Source organism: Panulirus ornatus, chromosome 4 (genome assembly GCF_036320965.1).
Source record: "Panulirus ornatus isolate Po-2019 chromosome 4, ASM3632096v1, whole genome shotgun sequence".
In the NCBI taxonomy this organism is placed as follows: domain Eukaryota; kingdom Metazoa; phylum Arthropoda; class Malacostraca; order Decapoda; family Palinuridae; genus Panulirus; species Panulirus ornatus.
Window position 1 is genome coordinate 66530601 of NC_092227.1, and position 22616 is coordinate 66553216.

The window sequence follows — 22616 nt, forward strand, 5'->3', positions numbered from 1 at the left end:
AACCCCCTAATGGCTGACCAACTAGATTCACTCTCTGAAAATGCCTAACTCAAATGAGTCCTGATCACCTGAAACAAAGATGGAGTGAGAGGTTTGAATCCTTTTACATTTATTGCTTGGTAAATCATACTAATACAACTAGTGAACTCATCTTTCACAGAGTCTACACATTGTCAGAGTTAGCAGGAGTTTGAATCCCTGCCATATTTTAGGTAGTTTAGTGCTTAGGGATCAAGGTTAATAAAACTTGTGTTTACACAGGCAACCTTGCAATAAGCAGCATGGTACCAAGTGTAGGTCTTCTCAGTCCCTTCACTGTTTATTTTGATTCCACAGGAAATTCCTGAGTGATGTCATATTTCTATCAAAAAATGAAAATTTTTAATTTGGCTTTTTCAGTCCTGTTATGGCTTGACCATGAGATTTCCATACTTGAAACAAAAAGTCCCCTATACTCTATCAGATTATCAAAAAAAATCACTTTTCAAGGTCAAAAATCACAGCGAATGATCACAGTGAATAATATAAAGATTATATTGTTATTCACTATACTTAATCGCCGTCTCCCACATTAGCGAGGTAGCGCAAGGAAACAGATGAGGAATGGCCCAACCCACACACATATATACATGCTTATACATAAATGCCCCCACATGCACATATACATACATATACTTTTTAATGGATACACACATACATATGTACACATGTACATATCCATATGTTCACATATTCATATCCATGCTTGCTGCCTTCATCCATTCCCATTGCCACCCCGCCACACACGAAATAGCATCCCCCCTCTAGTGAGGCAGCACCGGGAACGGACCAAAAAAGGCCACATTCGTTCACATGCAGCCTCTAACTGTCATGTGTAATGCACCGAAACCACAGCTTCCTTTCCACACCAAGACCCCACAGACATTTCCATAGTTTGCCCCAGGTGCTTCACATGCCCTGGATCAATCCATTGACAGCAAGTCCTCCCTGATATACCACATCGTTCCATTTCACTGTATTCCTTGCACACCTTTCACCCTCCTGTATGTTCAGGCCCCGATCACTCAAAATCTTTTTCACTCCATCCTTCCACCTCCAATTTGGTCTCCCACTTCTCCTTCTTCCCTCCACCTCTGACACATATATCCTCTTTATCAATCTTTCCTCACTCATTCTCTCCATGTGTCCAAACCACTTCAACTCACCCTCTTCAGCTCTCTCAACCACACTCGTTTTATTACCACACATCTCTCTTATCCTCTGATTACTTACTCGATTAAACCATCTCACCACATGTTGTCCTCAAACATTTCATTTCCAACAAATCTACCCTCTTCCTCTTAACCCTTTCCATAGCCCATGCCTCACAACCGTATAACATTGTTGGAACCACTATTCATTCAAACATACCCATTTTTGCTCCGCAATAATGTGCTCGACTTCCACACATTTTTCAATGCCCCCAGAACCTTCGCTTTCTCCCCCACCCTGTGACTTGCTTCCACTTCCATGGTTCCATCTGCTGCTAAGTCCACTCCCAGATATCTAAAACTTCACTTCCAGTTTTTCTCTATTCAAACTTACCTCCCAATTAACTTGTCCCTCAACCCTACTGAACCTAATAACCTTGCTCTTATTCACATTTACTCACAGCTTTCTTCTTTCAGTTTCTTTACCAAACTCAGTCACCAACTTCTGCAGTTTCTCACTCGAAATCAGCCACCAGTGCTGAATCTTCAGCAAACAACAAGTGACTCGCTTCCCAAGCCCTCTCATCCAGAACAGACTGCATACTTGCCCCTCTCTCCAAAACTCTTGCATTCACCTCCCTAACCACCCCTTCCATAAACAAACAACCATGGAGACATCACGCACCCCTGCTGCAAACTGATATTCACTGAGAGCCAATTGCTTTCCTCTCTTCACTGCTTCTAGCAACTCACCTCCCACACCATATATTCTTAAAACCTAGATTTTTTTTTTTTTTTTTTTTATACTTTGTCGCTGTCTCCCGCGTTTGCGAGGTAGCGCAAGGAAACAGACGAAAGAAATGGCCCAACCCCCCCCCCATACACATGTACTTACACACGTCCACACACGCAAATATACATACCTACACAGCTTTCCATGGTTTACCCCGGACGCTTCACATGCCTTGATTCAATCCACTGACAGCACTTCAACCCCTGTATACCACATCGCTCCAATTCACTCTATTTCTTGCCCTCCTTTCACCCTCCTGCATGTTCAGGCCCCGATCACACAAAATCCTTTTCACTCCATCTTTCCACCTCCAATTTGGTCTCCCTCTTCTCCTCGTTCCCTCCACCTCTGACACATATATCCTCTTGGTCAATCTTTCCTCACTCATTCTCTCCATGTGCCCAAACCATTTCAAAACACCCTCTTCTGCTCTCTCAACCACGCTCTTTTTATTTCCACACATCTCTCTTACCCTTACGTTACTTACTCGATCAAACCACCTCACACCACACATTGTCCTCAAACATCTCATTTCCAGCACATCCATCCTCCTGCGCACAACTCTATCCATAGCCCACGCCTCGCAACCATACAACATTGTTGGAACCACTATTCCTTCAAACATACCCATTTTTGCTTTCCGGGATAATGTTCTCGACTTCCACACATTTTTCAAGGCTCCCAAAATTTTCGCCCCCTCCCCCACCCTATGATCCACTTCCGCTTCCATGGTTCCATCCGCTGACAGATCCACTCCCAGATATCTAAAACACTTTACTTCCTCCAGTTTTTCTCCATTCAAACTCACCTCCCAATTGACTTGACCCTCAACCCTACTGTACCTAATAACCTTGCTCTTATTCACATTTACTCTTAACTTTCTTCTTCCACACACTTTACCAAACTCCGTCACCAGCTTCTGCAGTTTCTCACATGAATCAGCCACCAGCGCTGTATCATCAGCGAACAACAACTGACTCACTTCCCAAGCTCTCTCATCCCCAACAGACTTCATACTTGCCCCTCTTTCCAAAACTCTTGCATTTACCTCCCTAACAACCCCATCCATAAACAAATTAAACAACCATGGAGACATCACACACCCCTGCCGCAAACCTACATTCACTGAGAACCAATCACTTTCCTCTCTTCCTACACGTACACATGCCTTACATCCTTGATAAAAACTTTTCACTGCTTCTAACAACTTGCCTCCCACACCATATATTCTTAATACCTTCCACAGAGCATCTCTATCAACTCTATCATATGCCTTCTCCAGATCCATAAATGCTACATACAAATCCATTTGCTTTTCTAAGTATTTCTCACATACATTCTTCAAAGCAAACACCTGATCCACACATCCTCTACCACTTCTGAAACCTAGATATGACAAAATATTCCCAAAGTATAACATTAGGATCACTGATAGTGTTTCTTCATAGCTTTGTATATTGTAGAAATTATGCTAGAAATTTGGCAGTGCTCCTGCAAATTGATACAAATTTTTTGAAAGTTGTTGGAACCATACATATAAAAGAAAAAATTTGTTTTGAACCATACATATAATAGAAAAAACTGTCTTGACTGAGGTCAAGTCATGCAGCAAAAGGGTTGAGTTGTGTTTTGCTGTGACAGATGAGTAAAGACTTGGAAAGAAGTCGGTTTTATGTTAAAGATTTGCTTATCATCAGTATTCAGTTTGCTTATTTATTTAAAGATTTAGTTATTAACAGTAAACAATTTGTTATTGCACTAGTGAACAAGCCAGTAGATGCAAGAGCACCAGAATTCTTAGAATAGATTATGAATACTGTATAGAGAATTCTGCCAAAATACTTTAGGTAGCCTGTTTTGAGATATCTTTTAGGAGGTTTGAACCTACCTGGAATGAGGTGGAAATGGCTAGGAAATGACACTGTAGCCAAGAATCTCAGAAGTAGCTTAGAAAAACAGCTAGCTACACTGAAATTTTGAGAACTGCTAGGACTAACAAGTTTTGTTTCATTCAGCAAATTGTGATTTTCACAAATAATGTGGACTTAATGTGTGCTTTCAATGTGCGACATTGCTATCTCACATAGACCAGACTTGCATCACAGTTGAGTAGAAGTACATACAGATATAGAACTAAACCGTTACAGCCTAATGAATTCAGCAGATTAAGTTATTGTAATAAGCATGCCAGAATGAGAAATGAATAGTGAACTTCCAGTAAGACGACGAAAATTGCTCCAAAATAGGAAAGCACTGGAGGATTGCATGATACATTTGATTGCAGAAGAGCTCATATGTGCACCAGACTGGTAATGGTTGAGAAAAAGAGATATCCTGCCCAGAATGAGTAAGATGTTTCCTTTATAGCAAGTGGAAATTAGATTTTTACTTTGTAGAAAAGTCACATCTCAATCAACAGGAGAAAGCCAATGAGTTGAAAGAAATGGGAAAGATAAACCATTAATTTGAAATATACTGCACTGTGGTTTTAGTGCACTGCATGACAGTTAGAGAGTGGATATGAGCAAAAGCGGCCTGGCTTCATCTGTACCTAGCACTACCTTGCTAATGCAGGAAATGGTGGACAGGTATGAAAGATAGAATCAAAGAAGATAAAGAGGAAGAAAGCCTTCAGTAGGAGGTAAAAAACCCAAAATATATCTCTTCACATAGCAAATGCAATTCAACGACTGATGATCAAAGACCATTGCCCTATTAAGAACACAAAAGAGCTCTTACATGGGTGAATACAAGATGATGGAGATGAGGGTGAAGCATTATAGATCAAGGGTACAGTGTCCAGAAATAACGCTAACCCAGAACCTTTATAGTTGAAGATCTTCACCATGTGATCAACATAAACAAATGAAGATTTTTGCAGTGAGAAATCTTGCCTCAATTTCAAGGCTACATTTTCAGTAGGGATAGGGAGGGGGCTTGTATGGGTGGTGAATGCTTCCACAAAGCAATCATTCTGTTACCTTGCAGACACGATGTGGGAGGGAAGTGCACAGATTGTGTAGATATTGCCATATTTGCTGGTTGCAGATGAAATTACTAAGAAGTATACAGATTATTTTGTTCATAAAGATATAAAAGCGAAAGGACAGTCATTCCATCTGTATGCAGTAGGTTAAAGAAACGATGCATTCATGAAAGCAACGCTATTCATTCTGTCTGATAACAGTAGAGACTTTGCCCCTTCATAGATAGTACAAGGTTAGTTTTATTTGCAGGCTGTTAATATTATTCCATAAGGATTAAAAATCTTTTTAAGACTGCAAAACATTGGATGGTTAGGGAAGGAAGAAAAGATTGTGAGTGTTTGAGGGTTAAAAATAAATGACCCAGATAACTTCATCCTAAACAGCAGTGCCCAAAGTAACACACAGCTATTTTTTTTTTCACTTTTCCTTAGGAAGTTGAAGGCCTTTGAGAGCAAACACATGCATTTTTTGTCATTTTTTGACATCATTAGATATATGCAAAACACCAGAAATACAAACACTAAACATTCACTAGAAAGAGAGCCTAGATCAGGGATCTGAAAGTCCTTTATGAGCTAGTCATTCACTTTACTGGCAAGTAATCGATGATTAGCTGCAATTGCCACACCCTTCCCTCTTGTGCTTCAGTTTATAAATGTTTATACCATGTAAAGTGGGGAGTGTTTATCCTTCTTGAAGGTTTGAAATGGGCATCTGGATGTTCTTGGATGTAAGCAGGATGAGAAGAAGGAAGGGATATATAGCATGTTTGAGGAGAGGAACATGGATGTTCTATCTCTGAGTGAAACAAAGCTCAAGGTTAAGGGAGAAGGATAGCTTGGGGATGTCTTAGAGGTAAAGTCAGTGGTTAGTGTGAGGGCAAGAGCTAAAGAAGGGGTAGTCATACACACTTTAAATAACACAGCTTGTGTACCAAAAAGAATAAAAAAAGAATGGGGGGGCCAATTTTGTGACTTAGTACAAGAGATGGAGAGTATTTAGTAAACATGAGGGATGCAGCAATTGGTTGGTAGAGAACAGATTATTGACAACAGTTGGGAGATAAATGTATAAAATGCAGTTTGGAGAAGCTTGACTTTCTTATATTGGATGGTTATAACACTAAAAAGGGCTAGTCTTTGTAGTATAAAATGTCAAAAAAGATTAGGCTAAAAGGAACCAATAACACAATTAGCAAGACATAGTAATAAAGTAAAAAGATACAAAGTGATGAAAACCAAAACAACATTCAAAGTGGTTGTAAATGGGAAATGAATTATCCAGTTCATTAGTATTTTGCTTCCACAGGAAATAAATGGAAGGAAAAAAATGAATTGCAGGAGAATTATATGAGAGGAGGTGAAAGTTGCAGAAATAAGAGGGGGATATAAGCTAGACAATAAGTCTGATGGTGAAAGATGCACGTAAGCACTATCCAAGAGGTATACATAAATGTTCAGTAAGGTGCTGGGGGTCAAGCACGTAGTATTACATCAAAGTTGCTGTAGCTGGTTTACAGTCAATCCAGCTGTTCACCTTTCTCTTGGGATTGTTTGATGAAATAGGTACCTGGCTCAGGTGTTTGTTAATGAGATTACCTTTATAAGGGCTTTCAGTTGTCCATGCCATCTTAGCTAATATAAAAAGATATGTTAAATGCTCTCAAAATATTATGCACTAAGATGTATTTACATGAGAGAGACAAACAGGGGACCTGATTGGCCCACAATGGTAGGTTTAACACAAAAGATTGCAAAAACCAATTGTAGGTTCACCCAAGCAAGTGTGTAGTGTCTGCAAGAAACCTTGTCCACCTCCCCATACATTTTCAAAGGCAGTGTTGCACCTACATTTAAGTACTTTGCCATCTCTTTTTTGGCCTTGGAATTTGCAAGGTTCCTAAAGTATCCTGGATCTGTGTTTCAGGTCCATTGAGTGCTATAATTGCAAAATTAATACCATTTAAGATGAATACAATAAAAAGGAAAACACCAGGAGAAAGAAAGCAGTGGAGGAAGAGAAGAGAATGTAAGAAAAAAACATGCAACAAGCAGAGACAAAGGAAATATAGGAAATGGCAAGTGATAATTAAAGTAAGCACATTAAAAAGAAATGGGGAAATGAATGGTGGAACATAATATTGAAGAACTAGAGAAATTAATTTAAAAGAATCCCATCCAACATAATTTGAGTGCTGAATAGCCTTAGATTCTTCAGTGCTTGGCTTAAAAGCCTAAATTTTATCAGTCATCCAACAGAAAATTGATTGAGGTAGCAAATGAAAGTGTTCAAAAAAGTGCTTTCAGTTATACCTCAAGGAGCAGCATTTGAATGGAGAGAACCTAGAGTAAGTGGAGTGGACATAACAGTGAATGGCACTATGGAAGCTGAATTAAGCCAGAGGTGGGTAAGCGGGGCTGTGGTCCCAGTTGCACTGAGGAATGTTTAGAAAGACAGGTCATTGTCTGTGAGGGCAAAGATGAGTTTGTTTGATAGTTTATTGTTCCTGATGGTGTTACTTGGATGTAAGGCATGGGCCTTAGACAAGAAAGTATGGAAGAGGGAGAAAGTGTTAGAGATGAAATGCTTGAGGACATCATGTGGTTTATGGAAAGTTGTTTGAGTAAGAAATGATAGGGTAAGAGGAAGGTAGGTAAGAAGAAAAGGATGGTTGAGAGAGCTGAAGAGAATGTACTGAAATATTTTAGACATATAAAAAGCTTTATGTGTCTGATGACAGAGTGGCAGATATAGGGTGTTTTGGTCGAGGTGGTGTGCAAAGTGAGAGGGTTAGGGAAAATGATTTGGTAAACAGAGAAGAGGTAGTAAAAGCTTTGCGGAAGATGAAAGCCGGCAAGGCAGCAGGTTTGGATGGTATTGCAGTGGAATTTATTAAAAAAGGGGGTGACTGTATTGTTGACTGGTTGGTAAGGTTATTTAATGTATGTATGACTCATGGTGAGGTGCCTGAGGATTGGCGGAATGCGTGCATAGTGCCATTGTACAAAGGCAAAGGGGATAAGAGTGAGTGCTCAAATTACAAGAGGTATAAGTTTGTTGAGTATTCCTGATAAATTATATGGGAGGGTATTGATTGAGAGGGTGAAGGCATGTACAGAGCATCAGATTGGGGAAGAGCAGTGCGGTTTCAGAAGTGGTAGAGGATGTGTGGATCAGGTGTTTGCTTTGAAGAATGTATGTGAGAAATACTTAGAAAAGCAAATGGATTTGTATGTAGCATTTATGGATCTGGAGAAGGCATATGATAGAGTTGATAGAGATGCTCTGTGGAAGGTATTAAGGATATATGGTGTGGGAGGCAAGTTGTTAGAAGCAGTGAAAAGTTTTTATCGAGGATGTAAGGCATGTGTACGTGTAGGAAGAGAGGAAAGTGATTGGTTCTCAGTGAATGTAGGTTTGCGGCAGGGGTGTGGTGTCAGGTTGCGGCAGGGGTGTGTGATGTCTCCATGGTTGTTTAATTTGTTTATGGATGGGGTTGTTAGGGAGGTAAATGCAAGAGTCCTGGAAAGAGGGGCAAGTATGAAGTCTGTTGGGGATGAGAGAGCTTGGGAAGTGAGTCAGTTGTTGTTCGCTGATGATACAGCGCTGGTGGCTGATTCATGTGAGAAACTGCAGAAGCTGGTGACTGAGTTTGGTAAAGTGTGTGGAAGAAGAAAGTTAAGAGTAAATGTGAATAAGAGCAAGGTTATTAGGTACAGTAGGGGTGAGGGTCAAGTCAATTGGGAGGTGAGTTTGAATGGAGAAAAACTGGAGGAAGTGAAGTGTTTTAGATATCTGGGAGTGGATCTGTCAGCAGATGGAACCATGGAAGCGGAAGTGGATCATAGGGTGGGGGAGGGGGCGAAAATTTTGGGAGCCTTGAAAAATGTGTGGAAGTCGAGAACATTATCTCGGAAAGCAAAAATGGGTATGTTTGAAGGAATAGTGGTTCCAACAATGTTGTATGGTTGCGAGGCGTGGGCTATGGATAGAGATGTGCGCAGGAGGATGGATGTGCTGGAAATGAGATGTTTGAGGAAAATGTGTGGTGTGAGGTGGTTTGATCGAGTAAGTAACGTAAGGGTAAGAGAGATGTGTGGAAATAAAAAGAGCGTGGTTGAGAGAGCAGAAGAGGGTGTTTTGAAATGGTTTGGGCACATGGAGAGAATGAGTGAGGAAAGATTGACCAAGAGGATATATGTGTCGGAGGTGGAGGGAACGAGGAGAAGAGGGAGACCAAATTGGAGATGGAAAGATGGAGTGAAAAAGATTTTGTGTGATCGGGGCCTGAACATGCAGGAGGGTGAAAGGAGGGCAAGGAATAGAGTGAATTGGAGCGATGTGGTATACAGGGGTTGACGTGCTGTCAGTGGATTGAATCAAGGCATGTGAAGCGTCTGGGGTAAACCATGGAAAGCTGTGTAGGTATGTATATTTGCGTGTGTGGACGTGTGTATGTACATGTGTATGGGGGGGGGGGGGGTTGGGCCATTTCTTTCGTCTGTTTCCTTGCGCTACCTCGCAAACGCGGGAGACAGCGACAAAGTATAAAAAAAAAAAAAGGAAAAAAAAAAAAAAAAAAAGCTTGAATGAGGAAAAGGTGAAATAGTGGGTATGTGTGTAAGAAGAAGGGGGAACAAGTAGAAGGGGGAGAATGAACTGGAGATGGATAGATTGAGTGGAAAAGGCTTTGAGTGCTTGGGTCATGAACATGCAGGAGGATGTAAGTCTTGCATGAGATAGTTTATTTGAGTGATGTGATATGCTGGGGTAATGTGCTGTCACAGGGCTGAATCAGGGCATATAGTCAGAGAAAACCATGGAAGGGTCTGTGGGACCTGGTTGTTGAAAGGGGGATGTTACAGTAATTAATAATGACAGAGATTGGATGTGAAAGAATTAGGCCATTTATTCATCTGGTCCTGTTGCTGACGTAGGAAACTGGGAACACCAGTAAATTCAGTAGCTAGGAAGCAGGCCTTGTGTTGAGAGGTTCTGTGACATTTATACAGAGGGAGCTGTAAGAGAGAAATTATTCAAAGATATCATAAAACAAAGGTTGCTTTGAGATATGCAATGGCAACAATATCGATGGCACTCTAGCCAGCCAGCTTTTGCAAGTTATAAGAGAGCGTGGAATGAATGTAGGTAAGAAAAAGGAACAAAGAATGTTTGAAAAGAATATTGTAGACAAGGGACCTAAAAATTAAGAACTTAGATTCATTAGGGGTCAGTTGCCAGTAAAAGAACAGCTAATCAGGGTGAATGCTTTAGAGGGAAAAATTATAGAGGATGATGTAAGATATGTAAGGAAGTGAGTAACAAGTTCAAGAGTTTTCACAGTGGAAGACACCATAGCACCTCCACCAGTGAGATGTAATGGGAGGGAATTTTTAGAAATTGAGATAGCTAAAAAATATGTTAATACTAAAAGGATTTGACTTGTACAGTGCTCATTGTCTTGATGAAATTCATCATTTATGCTAAAGATGTGTGCAGATAATCTAGATAAACCACCTGAATTACTGTTTAAGATGTCACTGGAAAGAGGTATAGTGCTTTGGGTATGTGTAATGCACCAAAACCACGGCTCCCTATCCACATCCACGCCCCACAGACCTTTCCATGGTTTACCCCAGACATTTCACATACCCTGGTTCAGTTCATTGACTGCACATCAGCCTGATATACCACATCATTCCAATTCATTCTATTCCTTGCACGCCTCTCACTTTCCTGTATGTTCAGGCCTGGATCACTCAAAATCTATCTCACTAAATCCTTTCACCCCGAGTTTGATCTCCTGCTTCTCCTTGTTCCCTCCACCTCTGACACATATATCCTCTTTGTCTATCTTTTGTCACTCATTCTCTCCATATGTCCAAACCATTTCAACACACCCTCTTCTGCTCTGCTCTCTCAATCACACTCTTTTTATTTCCACACATTTCTCTAATCCTTTCATTACTTACTCGATCAAACCACCTCACTCCACATATTATCCTCAAATATTTCATTCCCAACACATACCATCCTCCTCCTCTATAGCCCACAACATGTTAGATCTTCAGTGGATGGACAGTGTTCTAAAACTGAATGGAGATTGTTTCCTCTAAAGTTGAATGGCAGTTGTTTTCCTAAGGACCAGTGGTGTATTCCCATTCTCATTTTTGAAGTTGAATTTCAGCAAACCAAACTTGGTTAAAATTCTTGTATGTTAATTGTCCTGACATTAAGGTAGTTACTTAAATTGGTTTGGGAGATATGTGAGTGCATACTTGTCGGAGGAGAGCTTGCATCCACCACAGATATACATTTATATTCTAGTTACTTGATATGCACTGTGAATTGTATTATTGGTGTTCCTGGACTCCACCTGCATGAGGTTATACCAAAAGAGTGAAAAGTCACATTTAGAAAAGCTAGTGTCGTTGGAAGTACAGTCTTGTCAAAGAATTTCTCACTCCAGAGGAGTTCACATATCCCTGGTATTAGAAGCAGCACAGCTAAAGTCTGCAGGAACCTATAGGAAGAGAACCTGGGTGACACCAGGACTTTCTTGGATATTGGTTGGGGGGTAATTATGATGTTTAGTGGAGATCATTTTTAGATGTTTGAAACAGATTTCTGCAATGAAAATTTTGAAGTATGGAAATACTTGACTGTAGCATATCTCAGTATTTGGCATAGCTTTTTTTCTCTAGCAGTTCGTTTGAAGGCTTTCTAACTTTAGCTTGTGATTTCAGTTTCCCTTGAGGTATGTAAAGGGGGCTAATAGCAATTTCTTTTCTCATTTTTGTTTTCAGGTCTGTAATTAACTGAACCATATAAGATGAATTTTTCTAAGAGATGAATACTGTATTAAAGTGGTTTCACTGTCACACATTTGAGTAAAACTGCTTTGGCAGGGCAAGATGATTTAGTGGATGTCATTCAAACCTCAACAGGTTATAGACAGTAGTATGTGGATAGAGTCTTTTTTCCACAAATAATTTTGCTGTTATTTGCAATTTTTGTGCAGAATTCTTACTACAGTTTTATCATCTGCAACATGATCATTTTCAAATATCCTTTTTTAATATTCTGTTATTCATTTCTGCCTTTATACTTAGTCATATGGTGCTGTCAAGCTGAAATGAAATAGCCATTATATTTGTAATTATCAGTTTATACCATATGAGTAGGGTATTTTATGATTTTGGGGCCCTATTTCATGAACATTTTCCACTGTCATACACCTTATGTTTTTATGTGGTGTCCACATTAACCATGTCCTCAGTCATCTTATTCCATTCATCCACCACTCTAAAGCTATAAAAGTATTACTTTACTTATTCTTTAACAAATTTCTTGCTTGATTTCTTGTTTATGTCCTTCAGCTGCTTTATCCCTGTCTCTTGAAAAACTATTGACTGCCTATATTATCAATCTGTTTTAAAAACTTCAAGGTCATGATCATGTTACCTTTAACTGTTCTCTCTGACTTGCAGTGTAATTTTACAGATGCTTTTCTCTTTACGAAATCTGTGATGTTATAGATACAGCTCTCACATGCAGCACAGTCATATTTCATAACTCTCATCCTACTATCACTATAATAATAAAAGCAGAATCACTCATTCTTTTACAGTATTTTTTCATGAAACTTACTCATTAAAAATCACTTATATCAACCTTATTGCTGAGAAGTATAACATATCCCTGTCCATGACCATGATGTTCAAAAGATGCTTTAATTTCTGTCATGGTGTGTATGCTTTTATAGTATTTTAAGGAAGGTGCCTGACACTGTCTCACAAAATTGGAAGACTTTGGCTTGGGGGCACCACTAAAAATTTGGGACTAAGGTTTGATCCAAAGGTTTGGAAATTTTTATTTTTCTCACAGTCTCAGTTATGGACATGAGGCTTATCAAGGCCAGGCCATAATTTGAAGACTGGGGTGAAGGCAGGATATAAAAAAGAAAGAAACAAGACAAATGTATAGTGGAAGTAAAGAGAAAAAATAATAGATCTAGCTTGAAAGTTTAGGTGGTGGTCATCATTGTAGGGAACTCATGTCATGCTAAGGTCTTGGACAAAATTTATCCCCCTCTTTGGAGAATACAGCCATGCAAGAGTGAGTGATAAGTGTTAGTTTTGCAACAGCATAAGCTTTGTTTAATCAAACATACAAACATCACATTGTTGCTTTTGAGTTATGCGCAGATTATTTTTATACAGTGAAATGTATTGCAGCGTTCCAATTACACCCTTTATTTCTGCTGGTAAATGCTGAGTTCATGATAAGATAATGAGAATTTTTTGTCATTTCCTTGAGCAAAATTTGTTTTATATTTTTAGCTAATTTTAGATTGTTGCATAGTACAGTACCTCTTGATTCCTGCTCTTATGTAAGTTAGATATTCAAAGGTTGCTGAAGTAATTTCAAAAATTATGTTCGATATAGTAGGTAACGTTTTATTTATATTTTCTCTGATGTGTTTTCTGAGTAAAAGCATTTCAGTTTTATATCATTGATGCCTTGCTGAGTTATGAACATAAATTGCATTTTAGTTAAGTTTATTTTCTTATTGCTTTTGATTTTTACCTATAATTTGCTTTAGTGAGTACCATGTATGTCACCAGTCTGTCAAGCATTACTGAGGGAACCAGTAGGCTGAGAGCTCATCATAATGATGAAGAAAGATTTGTACAGATGAGGAAGAAATATACAGTTTTCTTGTTTTGTAGAGCTCATATTTTGTGTGCATCAATTATATTACCACTTCAGTATCACTAGTATTTAAGGAAGACTGCATGAATCTAAGGTTTCCAAAATATCTAGTTAAAGAAGGTATGAAACTTGTTTCTACATAATTATAATGATTTTATTGTTGTTCATTAGCAGAGCATAAACCCTACAATTATGTTGATGGGATTTTATTACTTTGTCGTCTCAGCTTACTGTTATCCCATCAGTGTTTGCAGACAGGGATAAGGGTAAAGAGTTCTGTGCCACCTATGTGTATATTACAAGATATAGGTAAAAGGGGGTGTTTGAATGGTGGTTTGAGGGAAGGACGTTAGTTGTAGTAAACATGTTTAAGGAAAGAACAAATTTCTGAATAGACTGGTATTTTTATGTTGGTTTCAAAATTTCTTGCATTGTTATTCCTCAACTCTTTTTCCAACGTATTTGATCAGACATAGGGCATATGGTAAGCAGATATCAGTTATCTTACAAGTAACTTCTTTACAGTATTGGGATTACTTTTTGCTTTATATTGGTAGAATGTTTGGTTTTAGAGTACATGGTTTAATGTAATGATTTTGAATAATAGCTGTCCTATGTATGATGTACCTTAGTTGACTAAGATTTAGTTGTAGTTTGAAATATTCCACATTACTAATTTCTTAGGGATAAAGAGTGAACATCAAGTGGCGGAGAGCTTGGGTGGCACAGATTCTTGAACCATTCCCAGACTGATGGCTCAGGCTCGTTCTCTTTCTCCCCAGCCCCCAAACTTCCCTTCCCCCATGGGGTCTACCACTTCACAAAGATCGCAAGACGACGCACGCCACACCGGTATTAAAAAAATCTTCCATGCTTTCGGCTTTCAGTCCTGAATGAAGCACAAGCAGAATGCACTCCACCCACACCTGTCTTGGACTCTTGAGAGACGCTGGCTGGTGGCTGGTAGAGTGTAGAGCCTCCCCTGACCCTCCTCCTCCCCTCCTCCCTAGATGTAGAAATCTGTTGTTTAGGAGATATCTAAGCTGAGAATGGCCCTAGCATTGATTGTTATGTTACTAGGTGTTATTTATTTTATTCATATATGATATTCAAGGGAAGATATTTTCAAAACCCCAATACTTTTGTCGTAATGATTTGAGCAATTATATTTTTGATGTGTGAAACATGATAATGTCAGTTTTCTTGCATGCTCAGGCTTTTTTCAGCTTTGGTCATACACATGTAGCTACAGGGTTATTTATTTGCACACATTTGATATCTAATTACTTTGTGCATTAATTTGACAAGTTGGTAAGTTAGGAGGAAGATATGATCAAGACTTCATTTTAGTTTTATAGAATTATTAGTATATGTTTGAATTTGCATGAAAATTTCCATGTATCAGTCTTAAACCAAATGTAATAACAGAACTAGTGAAACACATATAAGCAAAACAATTTCCCAAAGAATTTTTTTTCATTGTATTTTTTCTCCCATTTACTTACTTGTCAAATATTTAAGTGTAAATAGCAGCATGTCCTAGAATACCCCTCTAATGCCTTTTGAAATTCAAACAGCATTTGATATGACTTGTAAAGTCATATTAAGGGTAAGCAATTGCCAGCCTCCACAGCGTCCCTACCATAATGTGTTCTGGCAGAAATAAAAAAGATATCAAGATGAATTGAGAGTATAGAGAATATATGAAGTTAAGTAAAGTATATTTAAATGCACTTCCCTTATTTGTGTAAACAGAACTGTAAGATGGTCAAGTCTTTTAATCTCATTTTAGTCATGAAAACATGATAAATGACTCATCAAGAATTTCATAGCCCCAGCCTTATTGTGGAAATCATTTAAATTTGATTTGACCTAAAAGATCCATATAAATACAAAGTCAGAGTAATTTAGAATTGGATAAGCTTTTCTGAAGTTGATTAAAAAACTGAATATGACTAAACATCTGAATGGTGGTTAGTTTTGATAAAAGTGAGAGCAAGAGAGAAGTTCTTTAGATAATTCCAGAAATTTTAGAATGGTGATAGTAGCCTAAATATGATGCTCCATTTTGTTTTTCTGCCAGCACACAGTTCTGACCCCGCCATCCTCTTCGCACTTCACCTAGGAGTCTGTCACTGTTGTGTGTTGTTGATGTGTTGATATCAAATATATCTTTAGTAAGCATTGTTTTATAGTATACAGGGAAAAAGCCCAGTCATCTTTATTTTTACACAGATGTTCCCAATATTATGTGTGTAACAGTATTTCTTCATGAACATTTTTTAATTCTCTTAGGGGCCACTTTTGCATACTTAGTCTACTATGCATCCTTTCTTTTTAGGTTTCTTAAGAGGAATGCTACTGTCCTTTTATTAGGCAGTTTCTTAGTCAGTAGAAAATAATGTCTTTCATAAGTTGCTTAGGTACATATATCCAGGTATATTTTATTTCTATTTATGATTACCACAGGATCAATCTATGAAAGTTCTGTACCCAGGACCTTTCTAGATGCTCCTGCTTGCCAATAACACAATACCTCTAGTAGTAGGGAAATGTAGTTGCCTTTGGAATGAGAATTTCTATGATGAGAGTGTACCCACAATTTTACAGCCTCACCAATGGTAACTTTTCATTCACATTGTATTGACAAGCAAGTGGAGTCCTGTAACAACTACCCAGGTAATTTATACTTACTTCCCATTCCAGGGGTCCCATCTGTCCGTATGAGGTTTCTGCAGCTTTCATGAACCTGGTCACATCCACTGGTCGGGACAACAGGTCATGAAGTGTTGTGATGTTGTGATTGCATATGTGTGGAGAGAGTGCAGGGCAATTGAGTAGTAAGTGCTCAGTGTCTTATTTGTGGTTTTTAAATTGTGGACATGAAGGGCCTTGAGAAAAGTTGAAACAGAGTTTGCAGTGATGGATGATGTCCAGAGCATAAACAAGAGAGCGTGACTGGCGTTTGTCTGGGGAGTATGGTTTCTGATAGGTGTAAGTCTGGTGGGTTAGAATTTAAGACTGATTTGGGAGGACAGTTGTTAAGTGCTTGTCAACTTATTTCATTGTATATGTGTTTTGTCACTGTTATATTTATTGGCGTAGGGGGATCTGTGATTATAAGTTACTGAAGTGTAAGGCATGGTTAAGCTTTTTAATCTCCTTGGAGGATGATGGTTAGTTGCAGTATGGTATGGGTGGGAGGGGTGTACTGCTTTTGCTAGAATTGGATGCTGAGCATGTTGAGGTAGGTCTGTGTTTGGAAGATCTTTGTTTTGTTATGAAAGTTTTGAGTGTTTGTGGTTGCTAGGCAGCCAGTGATTATTCTGAGTACATTATCCCTCATGGTTTGCAGCTTGTTTAATTTGCTTTTGAGAGGGTTGAAGGCCAGGCTGATAAGGCATAGTTTAATTGGAGTAAATGAATTGTTTATTTAAAGTGTTAGTGATTTTTTCTTGTCCAAATATGGCTCTATTTGGTGTTCTGAGGGTATTTAGTTCATGTGTTGCTTTTGTGTTTATATCTTGGTGTGGGGAGTGAATGTTGTGTGTGTGTGTTGTACATGCTATCTTAAATGTTTGTTGGTGCTTTGGTGAGTGGGAATTATTGTCCACTCAAGGTAACTGGATGGTGTGAACTGGATTCATATCTGTCTGGGGTTAAAAAAGTAATTTTTATTTATGTTTACCATTTTTCTGTTATTAAGGTAGCACCAGGAACATCTGTTCCCAAAACCAGGCTCCCCATTCACAACAAGGCCCTGCAGACCCCTCTGTCATCTCTGATCACTTGAAATGCCCAAGTTCAGACCACTGACAGCATGTTGTATTTTATATATCATGTCACTCCAATTTGCTTCACCTCACACCCTCATGCATGTTTAGGCCCAAAACTTTCAAAGCATCTTTCACTCCATCCCTCCACCTCCTCCATAGTTTCTCCCATTGCATGTTTCCTCCACTTCTGCCTTTTATATCCTCTTAGTCATCCTCTCCTCTCTCTCATCATCACCCATTCCTTGATTCCTCCACTCTCACTTTTATACTGTCTTAGTTGCCTCCTCTCTCATACAAACTCAGTACTACTTTACCTCTCTCCTACCTCCATCTCTTACCCTATAATTGTCCTTTATCATTTGATTTCCAACACATTCACCTTCTTTTGTACTTGTTTACCTGGGACCCATGCCTCACATCAGTGCAACACTGTTTGAACTACTATATCTCCCTCCAGACACTCCTCAATGCACTCGGGAGCTGTGTCCTTTCACTCACTCTGACTCACTTCATTTTCCATAATTCCATTCACTGCCATGATCATTCCCACATATCTAAATACCCCACATCCCCCAGGTTCTCTCCATTCATACTCTCACTCCAATGAATTGATGTCTTTCTGCTGCAAAAAATGATAACCTTACTTTCATTCACATTAACTCTGAATTTCTCCTTTCCTACATTCTCTCATACTCAGAAAGTAGCTTCTGGAGTTTTTCATTTAAATCTGTCACCAGAACTGTGTCATCAACAAACAGCAAATGACTACCCTCTGACCCACCTTCAACTGACTGACTGCAGACTGCTTCTCTCTCTAGGACCCTTACCACCTCATCCATAAGCAGGTTAAACAGCCATGGTAACATGAACTTCCTTCGCCTTTCACCTGGAACCACTCACCCTCCTCTCTTCCTACATGCATACTTGTCTGACTCTTTTGATAAAAATCTCCTCTGCTTCTAGCAGCTTTCCTCCCACACCATATATTCATAACACCAACAGAGCAGCTCTGTTTGCTCATATCGTATGCATTCTCCATATCCATAAGTGCCCCTTACATCTTTCTGTTTCTTTAAGTATCTCTCACAGAGAATCTTCAAACAAGACACTTAATCCATGCATCCTTTACCATTTGTGAAACCACATTGATCATCCCTAATCAGATGCACTCTTCATGCCACATCCCTCACAGTCACTAGTCTCCCATACAACTTACCAGGAACACTAAACAAATATATGCCTCTGTGATTTGAACATTCACTTTTGTCTCCCTTGCCTCTATAGAAGGGGTTACCAGGCTGTTCCTGCTTGTTGTTATGCACTGGTTATGCACCTCCACTTTAGTCATATCATAGTCTGTTGATGAATGTCCAATCAAGGAATTCCTCACTTCAAAGAAACCCATGATCTTCTTGATACTGTACATTTTACAGCTTTTTAGCTGCAGGAGCTCCTTATGAGAATGGTGTCCTGAGGTTTTATGCTATTTTATATATATATATATATATATATATATATATATATATATGATTGGTTCTCAGTGAATGTAGGTTTGCGCAGGGGTGTGTGATGTCTCCATGGTTGTTTAATTTGTTTATGGATGGGGTTGTTAGGGAGGTGAATGCAAGAGTTTTGGAAAGAGGGGCAAGTATGAAGTCTGTTGTGGATGAGAGAGCTTGGGAAGTGAGTCAGTTGTTGTTCGCTGATGATACAGCGCTGGTGACTGATTCATGTGAGAAACTGCAGAAGCTGATGACTGAGTTTGGTAAAGTGTGTGAAAGAAGAAAGTTAAGAGTAAATGTGAATAAGAGCAAGGTTATTAGGTACAGTAGGGTTGAGGGTCAAGTCAATTGGGAGGTGAGTTTGAATGGAGAAAAACTGGAGGAAGTGGAGTGTTTTAGATATCTGGGAGTGGATCTGGCAGCGGATGGAACCATGGAAGCGGAAGTGGATCATAGGGTGGGGGAGGGGGCAAAAATTCTGGGAGCCTTGAAGAATGTGTGGAAGTCGAGAACATTATCTCGGAAAGCAAAAATGGGTATGTTTGAAGGAATAGTGGTTCCAACAATGTTGTATGGTTGCGAGGCTTGGGCTATGGATAGAATTGTGCGGAGGAGGATGGATGTGCTGGAAATGAGATGTTTGAGGACAATGTGTGGTGTGAGGTGGTTTGATTGAGTAAGTAACGTAAGGGTAAGAGAGATGTGTGGAAATAAAAAGAGCGTGGTTGAGAGAGCAGAAGAGGGTGTTTTGAAATAGTTTAGGCACATGGAGAGAATGAGTGAGGAAAGATTGGCCAAGAGGATATATGTGTCGGAGGTGGAGGGAACGAGGAGAAGTGGGAGACCAAATTGGAGGTGGAAAGATGGAGTGAAAAAGATTTTGTGTGATCGGGGCCTGAACATGCAGGAGGGTGAAAGGAGGGTAAGGAATAGAGTGAATTGGATCGATGTGGTATACCGGGGTTGACGTGCTGTCAGTGGATTGAATCAGGGCATGTGAAGCGTCTGGGGTAAACCATGGAAAGCTGTGTAGGTATGTATATTTGCGTGTGTGGACGTATGTATATACATGTGTATGGGGGTGGGTTGGGCCATTTCTTTCGTCTGTTTCCTTGTGCTACCTCGCAAACACGGGAGACAGCGACAGAGCAAGAAAAAAAAACATAAATATATATATATGTATATATATATATATATATATATATATATATATATATATATATATATATATATATATATAGGAGAGATAGGTAGTATGTTTGAGGAAAGGAACCTGGATGTTTTGGCTCTGAGTGAAACGAAGCTCAAGGGTAAAGGGGAAGAGTGGTTTGGGAATGTCTGGGGAGTAAAGTCAGGGGTTAGTGAGAGGACAAGAGCAAGGAAGGAGTAGCAATACTCCTGAAACAGGAGTTGTGGGAGTATGTGATAGAATGTAAGAAAGTAAATTCTCGATTAATATGGGTAAAACTGAAAGTTGATGGAGAGAGGTGGGTGATTATTGGTGCATATGCACCTGGGCATGAGAAGGAAGATCATGAGAGGCAAGTGTTTTGGGAGCAGCTGAATGAGTGTGTTAGTGGTTTTGATGCACGAGACCGGGTTATAGTGATGGGTGATTTGAATGCAAAGGTGAGTAATGTGGCAGTTGAGGGAATAATTGGTATACATGTGGTGTTCAGTGTTGTAAATGGAAATGGTGAAGAGCTTGTAGATTTATGTGCTGAAAAAGGACTAATGATTGGGAATACCTGGTTTAAAAAGCGAGATATACATAAATATACTTATGTAAGTAGGAGAGATGGCCAGAGAGCGTTATTGGATTACGTGTTAATTGACAGGCGTGTGAAAGAGAGACTTTTGGATGTTAATGTGCTGGGAGGTGCAACTGGAGGGATGTCTGATCATTATCTTGTGGAGGCTAAGGTGAAGGTTTGTATGGGTTTTCAGAAAAGAAGAGTGAATGTTGGGGTGAAGAGGGTGGTGAGAGTAAGTGAGCTTGGGAAGGAGACCTGTGTGAGGAAGTACCAGGAGAGACTGAGTACAGAATGGAAAAAGGTGAGAACAATGGAAGTAAGGGGAGTGGGGGAGGAATGGGATGTATTTAGGGAATCAGTGATGGATTGCACAAAAGATGCTTGTGGCATGAGAAGAGTGGGAGGTGGGTTGATTAGAAAGGGTAGTGAGTGGTGGGATGAAGAAGTAAGAGTATTAGTGAAAGAGAAGAGAGAGGCATTTGGACGATTTTTGCAGGGAAAAAATGCAATTGAGTGGGAGATGTATAAAAGAAATTGACAGGAGGTCAAGAGAAAGGTGCAAGAGGTGAAAAAAAGGGCAAATGAGAGTTGGGGTGAGAGAGTATCATTAAATTTTAGGGAGAATAAAAAGATGTTCTGGAAGGAGGTAAATAAAGTGCGTAAGACAAGGGAGCAAATGGGAACTTCAGTGAAGGGCGCAAATGGGGAGGTGATAACAAGTAGTGGTGATGTGAGAAGGAGATGGAGTGAGTATTTTGAAGGTTTGTTGAATGTGTTTGATGATAGAGTGGCAGATATAGGGTGTTTTGGTCGAGGTGGTGTGCAAAGTGAGAGGGTTAGGGAAAATGATTTGGTAAACAGAGAAGAGGTAGTGAAAGCTTTGCGGAAGATGAAAGCCAGCAAGGCAGCAGGTTTGGATGGTATTGCAGTGGAATTTATTAAAAAGGGGGTGACTGTATTGTTGACTGGTTGGTAAGGTTATTTAATGTATGTATGACTCATGGTGAGGTGCCTGAGGATTGGCGGAATGCGTGCATAGTGCCATTGTACAAAGGCAAAGGGGATAAGAGTGAGTGCTCAAATTACAGAGGTATAAGTTTGTTGAGTATTCCTGGTAAATTATATGAGAGGGTATTGATTGAGAGGGTGAAGGCATGTACAGAGCATCAGATTGGGGAAGAGCAGTGTGGTTTGAGAAGTGGTAGAGGATGTGTGGATCAGGTGTTTGCTTTGAAGAATGTATGTGATAAATACTTAGAAAGCAAATGGATTTGTATGTAGCATTTATGGATCTGGAGAAGGCATATGATAGAGTTGATAGAGATGCTATGTGGAAGGTATTAAGAATATATGGTGTGGGAGGAAAGTTGTTAGAAGCAGTGAAAAGTTTTTATCGAGGATGTAAGGCATGTGTACGTGTAGGAAGAGAGGAAAGTGATTGGTTCTCAGTGAATGTAGGTTTGCGGCAGGGGTGTGTGATGTCTCCATGGTTGTTTAATTTGTTTATGGATGGGGTTGTTAGGGAGGTAAATGCAAGAGTTTTGGAAAGAGGGGCAAGTATGAAGTCTGTTGGGGATGAGAGAGCTTGGGAAGTGAGTCAGTTGTTGTTCGCTGATGATACAGCGCTGGTGGCTGATTCATGTGAGAAACTGCAGAAGCTGGTGACTGAGTTTGGTAAAGTGTGTGGAAGAAGAAAGTTAAGAGTAAATGTGAATAAGAGCAAGGTTATTAGGTACAGTAGGGTTGAGGGTCAAGTCAATTGGGAGGTGAGTTTGAATGGAGAAAAACTGGAGGAAGTGAAGTGTTTTAGATATCTGGGAGTGGATCTGGCAGCGGATGGAACCATGGAAGCGGAAGTGGATCATAGGGTGGGGGAGGGGGCGAAAATTCTGGGGGCCT

General features: G+C 39.6%; 1 protein-coding gene across 26 annotated transcripts in view; it reads left to right on the forward strand.

The window, feature by feature from the left end:
- The window catches only part of Klc (kinesin light chain), a 546457-nt gene that overhangs the window by 422691 nt on the left and 101150 nt on the right, over positions 1–22616 (forward strand). For 2 of the 26 annotated variants that reach the window (XR_011716955.1, XR_011716963.1), the window contains one exon: positions 14468–14537. The exons of 22 other annotated variants lie outside the window; for them this stretch is intronic. Coding sequence is in view for 2 of the 4 variants with exons in the window: in XM_071695890.1 (XP_071551991.1) it covers positions 16392–16412 (21 nt within the window). In the remaining 2 variants the exon portion in view is untranslated. Of the gene's footprint in view, positions 1–14369; positions 14538–16391; positions 22190–22616 lie in introns of those variants that run through there. 2 more of the 26 variants (XM_071695890.1, XM_071695898.1) reach the window with 2 other exon arrangements.